Below are 11181 nucleotides of genomic sequence, written 5' to 3'. Positions count from 1 at the left end.
TTTTTTTTTAATTGAAGTATAGTCAGTTATAATACGTCAATTTCTGATGTACAGCATGATGTCCCAGTCATGCGTATATATGCATATATTCATTTTCATTAAAGATTATTACAAGATACTGAATATAGTTCCCTGTGCTGTACAGAAAAAAATTTGGTTTTAAATCTATTTTTATATTTAGTGGTTAACATTTGCAAATCTCAAACTCCCAAATTTATCCCTTCCCACACCCTTTCTCCGGTAACCATAAGATTATTTACTATGTCTGCGAGTCTGTTTCTTTTGTAGATGAGTTCATTAGTGCCTTCTTTTTTTCTTTTCTTTCTTTTTTTTTTTTTTAGATTCCACATATGAGTGATATTATATGGTATTTTTCTTTCTCTTTCTGACTTACTTCACTTACAATGATGATCTCCAGGTCCATCCATGTTGCTGCAAATGGCATTATTTTAGTCTTTTTTATTGTTGACTAGTATTCCATTGTATAAACATACCACAACTTCTTTATCCAGTCATCTGTCAACAGACATTCAGGTGGCTTCCATGTCTTGGCTATTGTAATAGTGCTGCTATGAACATCGGGGTGCATGTGTCTTTGCAAGTTAGAGTTCCCTCTGGATATATGCCCAAGACAGTGGTGATTTTAATTTCTCAGAATAATTGCTGTTGCTTTGGAAGAAAGGAGTGATCAGTGGACTGCTCTCAGATTTTTTTAAACATTTTAAAAATTGTGGTAAAATACATGACAGTACTACTGAAAAGAGCCCCTTGAGCCCAGGACTTTCCCCTGATGTTCTGAGAGGCCCTATGTGCCACCCTTTCCACTGATTCTGCTCTCCTGCTGCTCATTTACATTAGCCTTCCCTTCTTGCTTTTTCACTTTTAGAACATTCCTTCCTGATAGTATCCCATGCTTATTTCATGGATGCAGTATCCCTTGGGACCTTAAATACATATTTTTTGAAATTTTCTTCTGTCCCATGTGCTATTTCTGTTTTCTCAGGGTTCTTTTTTTTCCCTGTTTGTTTTTATCTTTATCTTTCTCCATCAGGATTTCCTGGAATGTCTGTTGATCCTTGATTGTGCATCACTGTTTAAGAGTCAAAACCACTCGGGTATTCTTTGGAAGATTAGTGTACATGTGCTAAACAGTACCCTCACTGTGGGGTGACCAAGCAGGGACACAGTTTTGTGGGGAATCACCCGTTCTTGATAACCGAGGCCTTTTCTCTTGGGCTAGTCAGTTTACCCAGAAGGAAAGATGGTGGCTGTAGGGGAGCATGGTATACACACAGGGGCCAACATTCTTGTGGCTAACTGGAGAAAGAGGGTTAGAGTCCTACATGAACTTTATATAATTGCATCTTTATGACTGCATCCCAGTCTCAGCTGTCTGGTGTTCTCAAATCCCAGTCCTTCTATTCCAGATCCTCTGGAATGAACGTTTTCTAGTCTTCTGCCACGGTGGAGGTGAGGCATTCACCTGAATACACTGGTGATAGGGGAGATGTATAGTGCAACCTCTTGCAGATTTTTCAATCAATCCTCCTGTGCTTAGCCCCACCCACAGTCCTGTCCTCAGGGATAGGGCTAGTACCTGGAACTCACCAGACTCACTGGACTAAATGAGCTTGCTTCTTGGCTTCTATCAGTGCAGCAGCTGATATTCCTCCATCTTCTCAGGTCAATGATGATCTGATTTCCAACTTCGCAAATTTTGTCAACTGATTGTTTCTTCTTGTGGACCCAAATATATCTCTGTGGATTTCTCTTTTTTTTTTTTCTGGAGGAAGGAGACATAAATGTATGAGTTCAAGACAGCATATTTGAGCAGAGCTCTGGTTATTTCTGTGGAATACTCTCCAAGTGATTATTTACAATGTAAAGCAGATTGGGGGAGGGTATAGCTCAAGTGGCAGAGCACATGCTTAGCATGCAGGAGGTCCTGGGTTCAATCCCCTAATTACCTCCCCCACAAAAAAATAAAAATAAAAAATTTTTTAAAATGTAAATCAGATCAAGTCACTTCCTCACTTGAAAACCTGCCAAGGTGACCCAGCAATCCCACTTCTGAGTATACACCCAAAAGAACAGAAAGCAGGGACGTAAAACAGATATTTGCAGACCCATGTTCACAGCAGCATTATTCACAGTAAGTAAAACGGGAAACAACCCAAATGTGCACGGATGGATGAATAGATAAGTGAGATGTGTTATGTCCGTACAATTACTCAGCCTTAAAAGGGAAGGACGTTCTGACACAGGCTACAACATGGGTGAAACTTGGGAACATTAAAGTGAAGTAATCCAGTCCCAAAAGGACCAATACTGTATGGTTCGATTTCTTTGAGGTTTGTGGAGCAAACTCATAGAAACAGAATGTAGGAGGGTGGGGGCCAGGGGCTGGGGGAGGGGAATGGTGAGTGAGTGACAGGGACAGAGTCTGTTTGGGAAGATGGAAAAGTCCTGGAGAGGGATGCTGGTGACGGTTGCACGACAGAGAATGTGCTTAACGTCACCGAGCTGCATACCTAAAAGTGACTAAGATGGTAAATTTTGCGTTATCTGTGTTTTACTACAGTAAAAAAGCAACCGCCAAGCCGTGCGGGAGTTTCCCAGCTCCCTGAAGCCAGAGTCCCCAGTTTCTGCAGGGCTGGGGCTCCTTCCAGGCTCCTCCGAGTCGCCCCGCCACCTCGGCCAGGCCGCGCGGCGCCCCTCGAAGGCGGGGACGACGTGCGCCGCGCCCCCAACCCGAGGTCGTGGGGAAGGTCTCAGAACCGCCGCCGCGCCGCCTCCGCTCCCGGAAGTCGCCGCGGCGGGGCGGGGCGATCCCGCCGGACCTCGCGCCGCCCGCCGGCCGGAAGCGCGCTCCCGGCGAAGCGTGACCCTCGCGGCGCGCCGTCTGGCCCCGTGAGCGCCTGCGCGGAGGCGGCGCGGACTGGCCGGCATGGCGTTCCGGCAGGCGCTGCAGCTGGCGGCCTGCGGCCTGGCTGGGGGCTCGGCCGCCGTGCTCTTCTCGGCTGTGGCGGTGGGGAAGCCCCGCGCTGGCGGGGACGCGGAGCCGCGCGTGGTCGAGCCCCCGGCGTGGGCGGGGGCCGCGCGCCCCGGGCCCGGCGTCTGGGACCCCAACTGGGACAGGTGCGGGGCGCGCGGTAGAGCCCGGTGGTCCCCGGCGACCGGCGGCGGGAGCCTTCCCGGACCCGACGTTGCGCTGGGTCGATGTGGTCGGCTCAGCAGAGTGGCGGGCGGGCTGGCATGCAGGTTTCTCTTTCGGTTCTGGCGGCGAGGCTGGCTAGGGCGGCCCTCGACCCCTCTGCTAAACCCCGCCCTGGTCCGCCCAGAGGGTCGTTCTGAGGGACAGCACTGTGATGCCGGGACAGCGCCCGCACTCCGGGAAGCCCGAGGGTCGTTTTCAGCCCCAGCCGGAGGGCTTGGGCTCCGTGGGCTCTCAGGCTTGTTACCCTCTCTCAACTGAGCCCTCAGACTGGCTTAGGGCATGTTGACTCCGTATGTGCGACACGGCTGAGAACGAGGTGGGTGTGGGTCCTGAGAGGGGCCGCTGCGGGAAGACGGCCAAGGACAGGACTAGCAGCCATCTTGAACGGGAACCGGAGCCTCCGGGGGTCTTGGTCCCCACCTGGCCACTACCTGTCACGGTCTTACTGAGCACTTGAACTGTGGCTCCCGTGGGAAACAATTTTTAGTCTTACTTAATGTTAATTAAATTTCAGAGCCAAAGCAGTGCATGTTGTGTTGAAATGATATTTTTGATACACTGGAGTAAATAAAGTGAGATGGTGAAATTTCACCTGTTTCTTACTACTTTGTAAATGTGGCTACTTGGAAATTTAAAATTACATATGTTGCCGGTGTTCTGTTTCTATTGGACAATACTGCTCTGGAGTCTGAGAGTGGCCACGTGGGATGGTTCACCCAGTCCCAGCTCTTTACTGCTTGACGCTTCTGAGAGTGTGGCAGCTAATGTTTATTGTTAGCCTAGTTGTATCAGGAACATTATAGGTGTTTTTTTTAACCTTTAATTTTTTAAAAGATACACTTAACACTATTTTTTTTTACATATCAGCTTATTTCTGTTGTTTATCTTTTTTAACACTTTTATTGTGGTATGATTCCTATACAGTAAACTACATATATTTCAGATGTACAGTTTGATGAATTTTGATGGGTGTACACACCCATGAAACCACCACCACAATCAAGACAGCTAACATTTCCATCACTCCCCAAGAGGTGCACATTTCATATTCCCAGTTCATCCCTTCCCACCCTCTTTACTCGCTGGTTATCATAAGTTTGTTTTCTATGTCTGTGAGTCTGTTTCTGTTTTGTAGATAAGTTTATTTGTATCCTTTTTTTAAGATTCCACATGTAAGTGATATATGATATTTTTCTTTCTCTTTTTGACTTTACTTAGAGTGATGATCTCCAGGTCCATCCATGTTGCTGCAAATGGGATTATTTTATTCTTTTTATGGCTGAGTAGTATCCCATTGTATAAACACACCACAACTTTTTTACCCAGTCATCTGTCGATGGACATTTGGGTTGTTTTCTTGTCTTGGTTATTGTAAATAGTGCTGCTGTGAACATTGGGGTGCACGTGCCTTTTCAAATTATATTTTCTTCCCGATAAATGCCCAAGAGTGGGATTGCTGGATCACAGGGTAGGTCTATTTCTAGTTTTTTGAGGAACCTCCACACTGTCCTCCATAGTGGCTGCACCAATTTACATTCCCAACAGTAGTGTAGGGGAGGGTTCCTTTTTCTCCACACTGTCTCCAGCATTTATCATTTGTGGATTTTTTTTTACTTTTCTTTTTTCAGTTTTATTAGGTAGACTTCTTACAATTTGCGCATATACAGTGTACTGCATATAAATACATATACACAATATACTGCACATGTATTTTAAAAATTTACATATATGTACTGTTCATTGTTTCTAAGAATGTAAAGCTTTAGCTTTTTAAACTTAAATAGTTATCAAAGGAATAAAGCCAATCATTTGTGGAGTTTTTTTTAATGATGGCTATTCTGACTGGTGTAAGGCGATATCTCATTGTAGTTTTGATTTGCATTTCTCTTACAATTAGTGTTGTTATCTTCATGTGCCTGTTGGCCATCTGGATGTCTTTGGAGAGATGTCTATTTAGGTCTTCTGCCTGTTTTTTGATTGGGTTGTTTGCTTTTTAGATATTAAGCTGTATGAGCTATTTGTGTATTTTGGAGATTACTCCCTTGTCGGTTGCATCATTTGCAAATATTTTCTCCCACTCTGTAGGCTGTCTTTTTGTTTTGTTGTTGGTATCCTTAGCCATGCAAAAGCTTTGGAGTTTAATTAGATCCCGTTTGTTTATTTTTGCTTTTATTTCCATAACTTTAGGAGCTGGTCTGAACAAAATACTGCTGTGATTTATGTCAAAGAGTGTCCTGCCTGCGTTTTCCTCTAGGAGTTTTACATTTAGGTCTTTGATCCATTTTGAGTTCATTTTTATATATGGTGTTGAAGAATGTTCCAATTTCAGTCTTCTACAAGTAGCTGTCTAGTCTTCCAGGCACCATGTATTGAAGAGACTGTCTTTTCTCTATTGTATATTCTTGCCTCCTTTGTCATATGGGGCCCGGTTATATCGCGAGCACACCCCCCCTACTGTCCTGCTGTGGTTACCTCTTTATGTTTCCAGTTGAAGATAATCTTTTTTGCTAGGTTCCAGTCTTTTTCCCAATGGTTATTTAGCAGTCAGTTGTGGTTTTGTTCTAGCTGCGAGGAGAGGCGAGCTCGTGGTCCTACCATTCCTCCATCTTGACTGGAAACTCCAGAAAACTTATTTTAGAATAGCTTTATATTTACAGAAAAATTGCAGAGATGGTAGGGTTCTGGCTACTCCACACCTGACTTCCTGTGTTATGAACATCATACACTGATGTGCAGTGTTTGTCACAGTCAGTGAAGCAATACAGAGAGGTCATTATCACCTGATGTCCATCGTGCTGTGTCTGCGTGCTGCTGTCCATCGTGTCGTCGAGGATCCCACCTGAGCGTTGTCCTGTCCCCTTGGCTCCTCTTGGCTTTGACAGTTTCTCAGGCTTTCCTTGTTTTGATGACCTTGACAGTTTTGTGCAGTGCTGTTTAGAGATTTCATAGAATGTCCTTCCATTGGGATTTGTCTGTTTTTATCATGATTAGACTGGTCATAATTTTCTTTTAAACATCAGTACAATCTTGCAGATTTCTTAGGCTTTCTAAGGAAATAGCTTCAGTCTGAGGTTAAAGGACTTGAGTTAGTGCCAGGCTCCAGCTTTACTAGTTGAGGGTGACATGCTGTATTTGCTCGTCGGGTCTAGATTTATGGGCAGGGGGGTGACTGTCCATGCTGGAAAATTCCAGAGCCTAATCCCATGAAATCTCCAGCCTCTTCCTGAGGAATGAGGTGTGCTCCAAGAAGCTGGCCTCTGGGGCCAGAGACAGAGAACAGAGCACTGAGGGCACTGGCTTCTGCCCTGTGCTTTCCCAAGAGGGAAAGACTGTCTTGTCAGAAATACCCAAGGGTGACTTGTGAACAGGGTCAGAGGACACACTGTCTCGTATTTCATCATTAGGCGAGAACCACTGTCCCTGGTCAACCTGCGGAAGAGGAGCCTGGAACCTGGAGAGGAAGAGCTGGCATCCAGGCTGGACCACTACAAGGCCAAGGCCACGCGGCACATCTTCCTCATCAGGCACTCCCAGTATCACGTGGACGCCTCCCTGGAGAAGGACCGCACGCTGACGCCCCTGGGTACGTGGCTGGGCCTGCCAGACCCCCAAGGCCGGCCTCCTTGAAGGTACCCCTGGGCGCTGGGCCTCCTTGGACCTGTGTCAGCCGAGGTTCGAGTGTTGTTATTATCAATAATTAATTCTCAGCCTCATCTGACACAAGACAGGCCTTGAAAACATGTTCATCTTTAAAAATATTACGGTGCGTCTTCCTGCAGGCGAGAGGTGCTCTGCAGGGCAGTTTCAGTTTCAGGGTGCCCTGTCTTGCTTGAGTTGTTCTCTTGCTTAAGATCTGCATCTGCAAGTCTGCCTGGTAAACAGACGGGCAGATGGGGTGAGGGCAAGCCTCGCAGCCCCGCCCAGAAGCGGTGCCCATCGCAGCATCCTGCCTGGTGTCCAGCGCTGCTGGGCCCTCCCTTCCACCTCTGTCTTCCTGCCCATGTGCACATGTGCCCGTAGGAGAAGGTCCTGGGAGAGGAGAGGAGGCGAGGTGCAGGGCAGTCTGAGGTACAGTTTACACTTTTAAAAATTTCTTTGTTGAATGGGACATCCCCACTTGTGTGTGAAGGGGCTGGTGGCCTGTCCCCCGGCAGGCTGTGCCCACCACCCTGGGCACAGATGGGACGTGAAGCTGCATCTGTGGTGTCGGGAATCCAGCTGGACTGACTTCCCGAGGACGTTTCAGCTGGACTTCAGGATATATCTGAGAAAAGCATTTGTATTTGCACCCAGTCCATCCGTCCTTAGCAGGGCTGAATTGTCCCCTCTTTGCCTGCCCACATCTGTGATGGTTGCACAGCTGGCAGTCACCGGTGGTCACTGGCGCACTGAGACCCAGTCTTTAGACAAAGTTGAGTAGGAATGGTGTGAGGGATCCAGCAGGACCCACCCACACTTCAGCCACCCTCAACTGTGGTCATTGTTTTCGGTGTTTTTTCCTGATGGGGCTGAAGGTGGCTGGTTTGTCTCGTTGAGTTTACCTGTTGAATGCCTGGCCCCTTCATCGTAATGGCCTGAGCCCCGGGAGCCCTGCCTGTCTTGTCCCCCAGCCCTCACAGTACTTGGTGAAGACCAAAGGATTTGTGCAGTAAACAAAGAGGAACTCCGGCGACATCTAATTCTCCAATGTGTCTCACCCTCCAGGTCGAGAGCAGGCTGAACTAACTGGCCTCCGACTTGCAAGCTTGGGGTTGAAGTTTAATAAAATCGTCCACTCCTCCATGACCCGTGCGGTAGAAACCACTGACATCATCAGCAAACACCTGCCGGGTGAGTGCTGGGCGGCCTGGGGCCCCCGCCAGGCAGGGTGCGGCTTCCCCGGCGCTAAGCACGGTGCCTTTCCACAGGCGTCTGTAGGGTCAGCACGGACCTGCTGAGGGAAGGCGCCCCCATCGAGCCCGACCCCCCCGTGTCCCACTGGAAGCCGGAGGCTGTGGTAAAAACTGCCCCCCTCGCCCCCGCTGGGAGCAGCCGCCACACCGGGGGCGGCCAGCTCCTGCTCCTGGCTGCTGTGGGCCCTCCTCTCCTGACCCTGCTGCCGCCATGCCTACGGTTCCTCTCTCTGCCCCCAGCAGTATTACGAAGACGGAGCCCGGATCGAGGCCGCCTTCCGGAACTACATCCATCGTGCGGACGCCAAGCAGCAGGAGGACAGCTACGAGATCTTCATCTGCCACGCCAACGTCATCCGCTACATCGTGTGCCGGTGAGGGTCCCCTTGGTGCCCTGGGCCCGCCTCCCCTGCCAGCCTGCTCCAGGCCCGATCCGGGTGCTGCTAGGAGGAAGGGGTCAGGAAGAGGGGTGTCAGGCAGGCCTGGGCCCGCACGCGGCTCCGGGAGCCGGCACATCAGCTCTTTGACTAGGACGGTGCCCTGAAAGTGGTGACAGTGACACTGAGACTTTAGAAAGCAGCGTGGAGGTAGTCACTCCTTTGTCAGCAAAACCCTTGATGGGAGAATGTCGGCTGATGCTGCAGGGCCTGCCCTGGGCGCCGCCCATCCGCCCGGCATCGTTTGCTGTCTCACGCGTGGTCTTCGCTGTGCTGCGCTTTTCAGCAGATACCAAGTGGGCCTTTTATTTTCGATGGGGATTTAATTTTTTTTCTTAATGGGGATGTTTTTAAATGGGGATTGAACCTTGTGCATGCTAAGCCTGTACTCTACCACTGACCTAGCTCTACCCTCCCCACAAAAAGGCCTTTTTCTGAGCGTGAGAATGCTGCTGGGCAGTGGGAGCCAGGGCAGCAGGGGACCTGCTCGTGCTTACACTGGTACGAAACCAGTGCGTTTCTGACTCGCCTGCATGTCCTGAGTGGAGTTGAGCCCCTGTCCCAGACAGGTCACCTCACCCTGCTGTGACCCATGGGTTGGTGTCACCAAGCAGCGCCTTCCCGAGAAACCCCCTGCTGGGAAGCGGGAGGTACTCAGGGATGTGGCCCCAGCCCCAAGAAAGCCTACTGAGGCCTCCTTACCTGGGGCTGGGGCTCTGAGCTTCGCCGAGACCCTGCCTGTCTCCCAGAGGAAGCCCTCATTCCTAGCACTTCTCTCCTTGGTCCAGGGCCTTGCAGTTCCCACCGGAAGGCTGGCTCCGCCTCTCCCTCAACAATGGCAGCATCACCCACCTGGTGGTCCGTCCAGACGGCCGCGTGGCACTCCGGGCCCTCGGGGACACAGGGTTCATGCCCCCGGACAAGATCTCGCGCTCCTGAGGGGCCCCCAGCCAGGCCCTGGCGTGGGTGCCACCAAGCACACAGGCCCCTCCCTCCATCTTCCCTCCGCGGGCTTCACCGCGGCCAGTCCCGTCACTCCAGGATGTGGCAGTGGAGCAGAAGTGTCCTGAACTTTTCAGTACTTGCGGCCCGGGATGGGCAAGGGAGACATTTGGGTCCGATCTGCTTGATTTCTCGCAGGGTCTCTGCCTCGCTCTTGTCCTGCAGGACGAGCCACGGGGTCTTGGGGACTGGGTGAGGCCTCAGAAGCCATCCTGGTGGAGCCGCAGGGCCCCGTCCAGGCTCCGTCAGCAAAGCCTGTCGGCAGAACCCGGGGAGGAGGGCGCCAGTGCTTCCTTCGTAACTTATTTCGCTTCACACATTTCTTTCCATTTCTTAAAACTCTGGTCACTTAACTATTTGTCAGTTAAGGATTTTCTGCATTTGGGTTCTTGCCTTGAAAACCAGTCTCTCACTTGAGTTACTCCCCAGATTCTGTTGGATCGGGGCTCAAGTGTGTCATTAGGCCTTTGCGGACATGGGAGCCCCTGGCAGGTGAGGGCAGTGACGCACCTGAAGGTGTCGCAGGAAAGGGGCTGGGCAGTGATGGCCCAGGAGGGAGTCTGGTTTCTATAAAATGTCTGACTCACAGTTCAGTCTTTGTTTGCCTCTGGCTGTTCATCTTTTGTGCTTATATTTAGATATGATGTATCCATCCCAAATTTCCACTAATATAGGGAAAACTACAGTTTCTGTGGAGTGGTTGTGAACATTTTCTGCAATCAGTGCAACTAATTAGGATATTTGATCCATTTCTCCGTCAACTTTGGAAATGACTACAAAATAAAATTTTATTATACTGGTTTTTCAAAGTGCTGAGTGTTTTAAAGAGAACAAGAAGCCTGTGCAGCAGGACACACGGCAGCCCTGACTTGCTGAAACAGTTTTAGCAGGAGGCTCTTCTCCCCAGTGTTTTGTGGACCCTGGGCTGACGGTTTTGCTGGGTGGTCTGCCCACCAGGGCCTCAGTGAGAGGCCCTGACCCAGGATGGTGAGCTTGGTAAGAGGTTTTCTGAAAGCAGCAACCACGCAGCATTTTGTAGCGATAGTTCCAACAAGTTAGCCAGGGGCTGTGCTGACTTCCAAGACCAGAAAAGTCACAGGTGGCTTCCAGGTCTGGCCTCAGACCGTAGTGCCACAGGCCCCGCCTCTCTGTTCCCTCAGGCCTGCACGGCCACCTCGCTCTCCAGTCACAGGCCTGTCTTTCCAGTGGCGTTTCCACCCTTCACACTTGACCTTTGAGAAGCAGGGCAGCATCTCAGGAATAGGAAACAAGCCCAGTGGGAGGAGGGTGTTTGGGCCCCGTTGTTTACAGGGCCCAGGGACATCATGCTGGAAACTGTCCCCTGAGGTGGGCCAGACTAGATGACTGGAAACTTCGGGAATGACAGTAATGCTACCCCTAAGTTTGACTAAAAGGAAAACAGCCTTTAGAGACCATACAACACGTGGGCCCCTGAACTGGCGCCAGGAGGAAGGGCCACAGGTTCCTCCTGCCTGTGTTGCTCCAACCACTCCCGCAAATAAACCACTGAGATGGCTGTACTGTTTAAGCAAAACACTGCTTAAAATTTTGCTAAAAAGGACATTTTGCCAGGGCAAGGGTGAGAGAGATCTTTCTGAAAGCGTATGATTAC

At 49.9% G+C, this 11181-nt stretch overlaps 1 protein-coding gene across 2 annotated transcripts; it reads left to right on the top strand.

The window, feature by feature from the left end:
• The first annotated feature begins 2896 nt into the window (after positions 1 to 2896).
• PGAM5 (PGAM family member 5, mitochondrial serine/threonine protein phosphatase) lies at positions 2897 to 10349 on the top strand. Of its 2 annotated transcripts, none has more exons than XM_074356569.1 (6): positions 2897 to 3138; positions 6622 to 6800; positions 7922 to 8047; positions 8125 to 8213; positions 8353 to 8483; positions 9335 to 10349. In XM_074356569.1, the coding sequence occupies exons 1-6, from the start codon at positions 2948 to 2950 to the stop codon at positions 9483 to 9485; spliced, it is 867 nt and encodes a 288-aa protein (XP_074212670.1). In that variant the 5' UTR covers positions 2897 to 2947; the 3' UTR covers positions 9486 to 10349. The 2 variants fall into 2 exon arrangements, with proteins under 2 accessions (XP_074212670.1, XP_074212669.1); XM_074356568.1 differs by having other exon boundaries at positions 2898 to 3138; positions 8350 to 8483.
• Positions 10350 to 11181: the final 832 nt, after the last annotated feature.

Source organism: Camelus bactrianus, chromosome 32 (genome assembly GCF_048773025.1).
Source record: "Camelus bactrianus isolate YW-2024 breed Bactrian camel chromosome 32, ASM4877302v1, whole genome shotgun sequence".
Lineage (NCBI taxonomy): Eukaryota > Metazoa > Chordata > Mammalia > Artiodactyla > Camelidae > Camelus > Camelus bactrianus.
The sequence above is the reverse complement of the archived record's forward strand: the minus strand, read 5'-3'. Positions and strand labels throughout refer to the sequence as shown.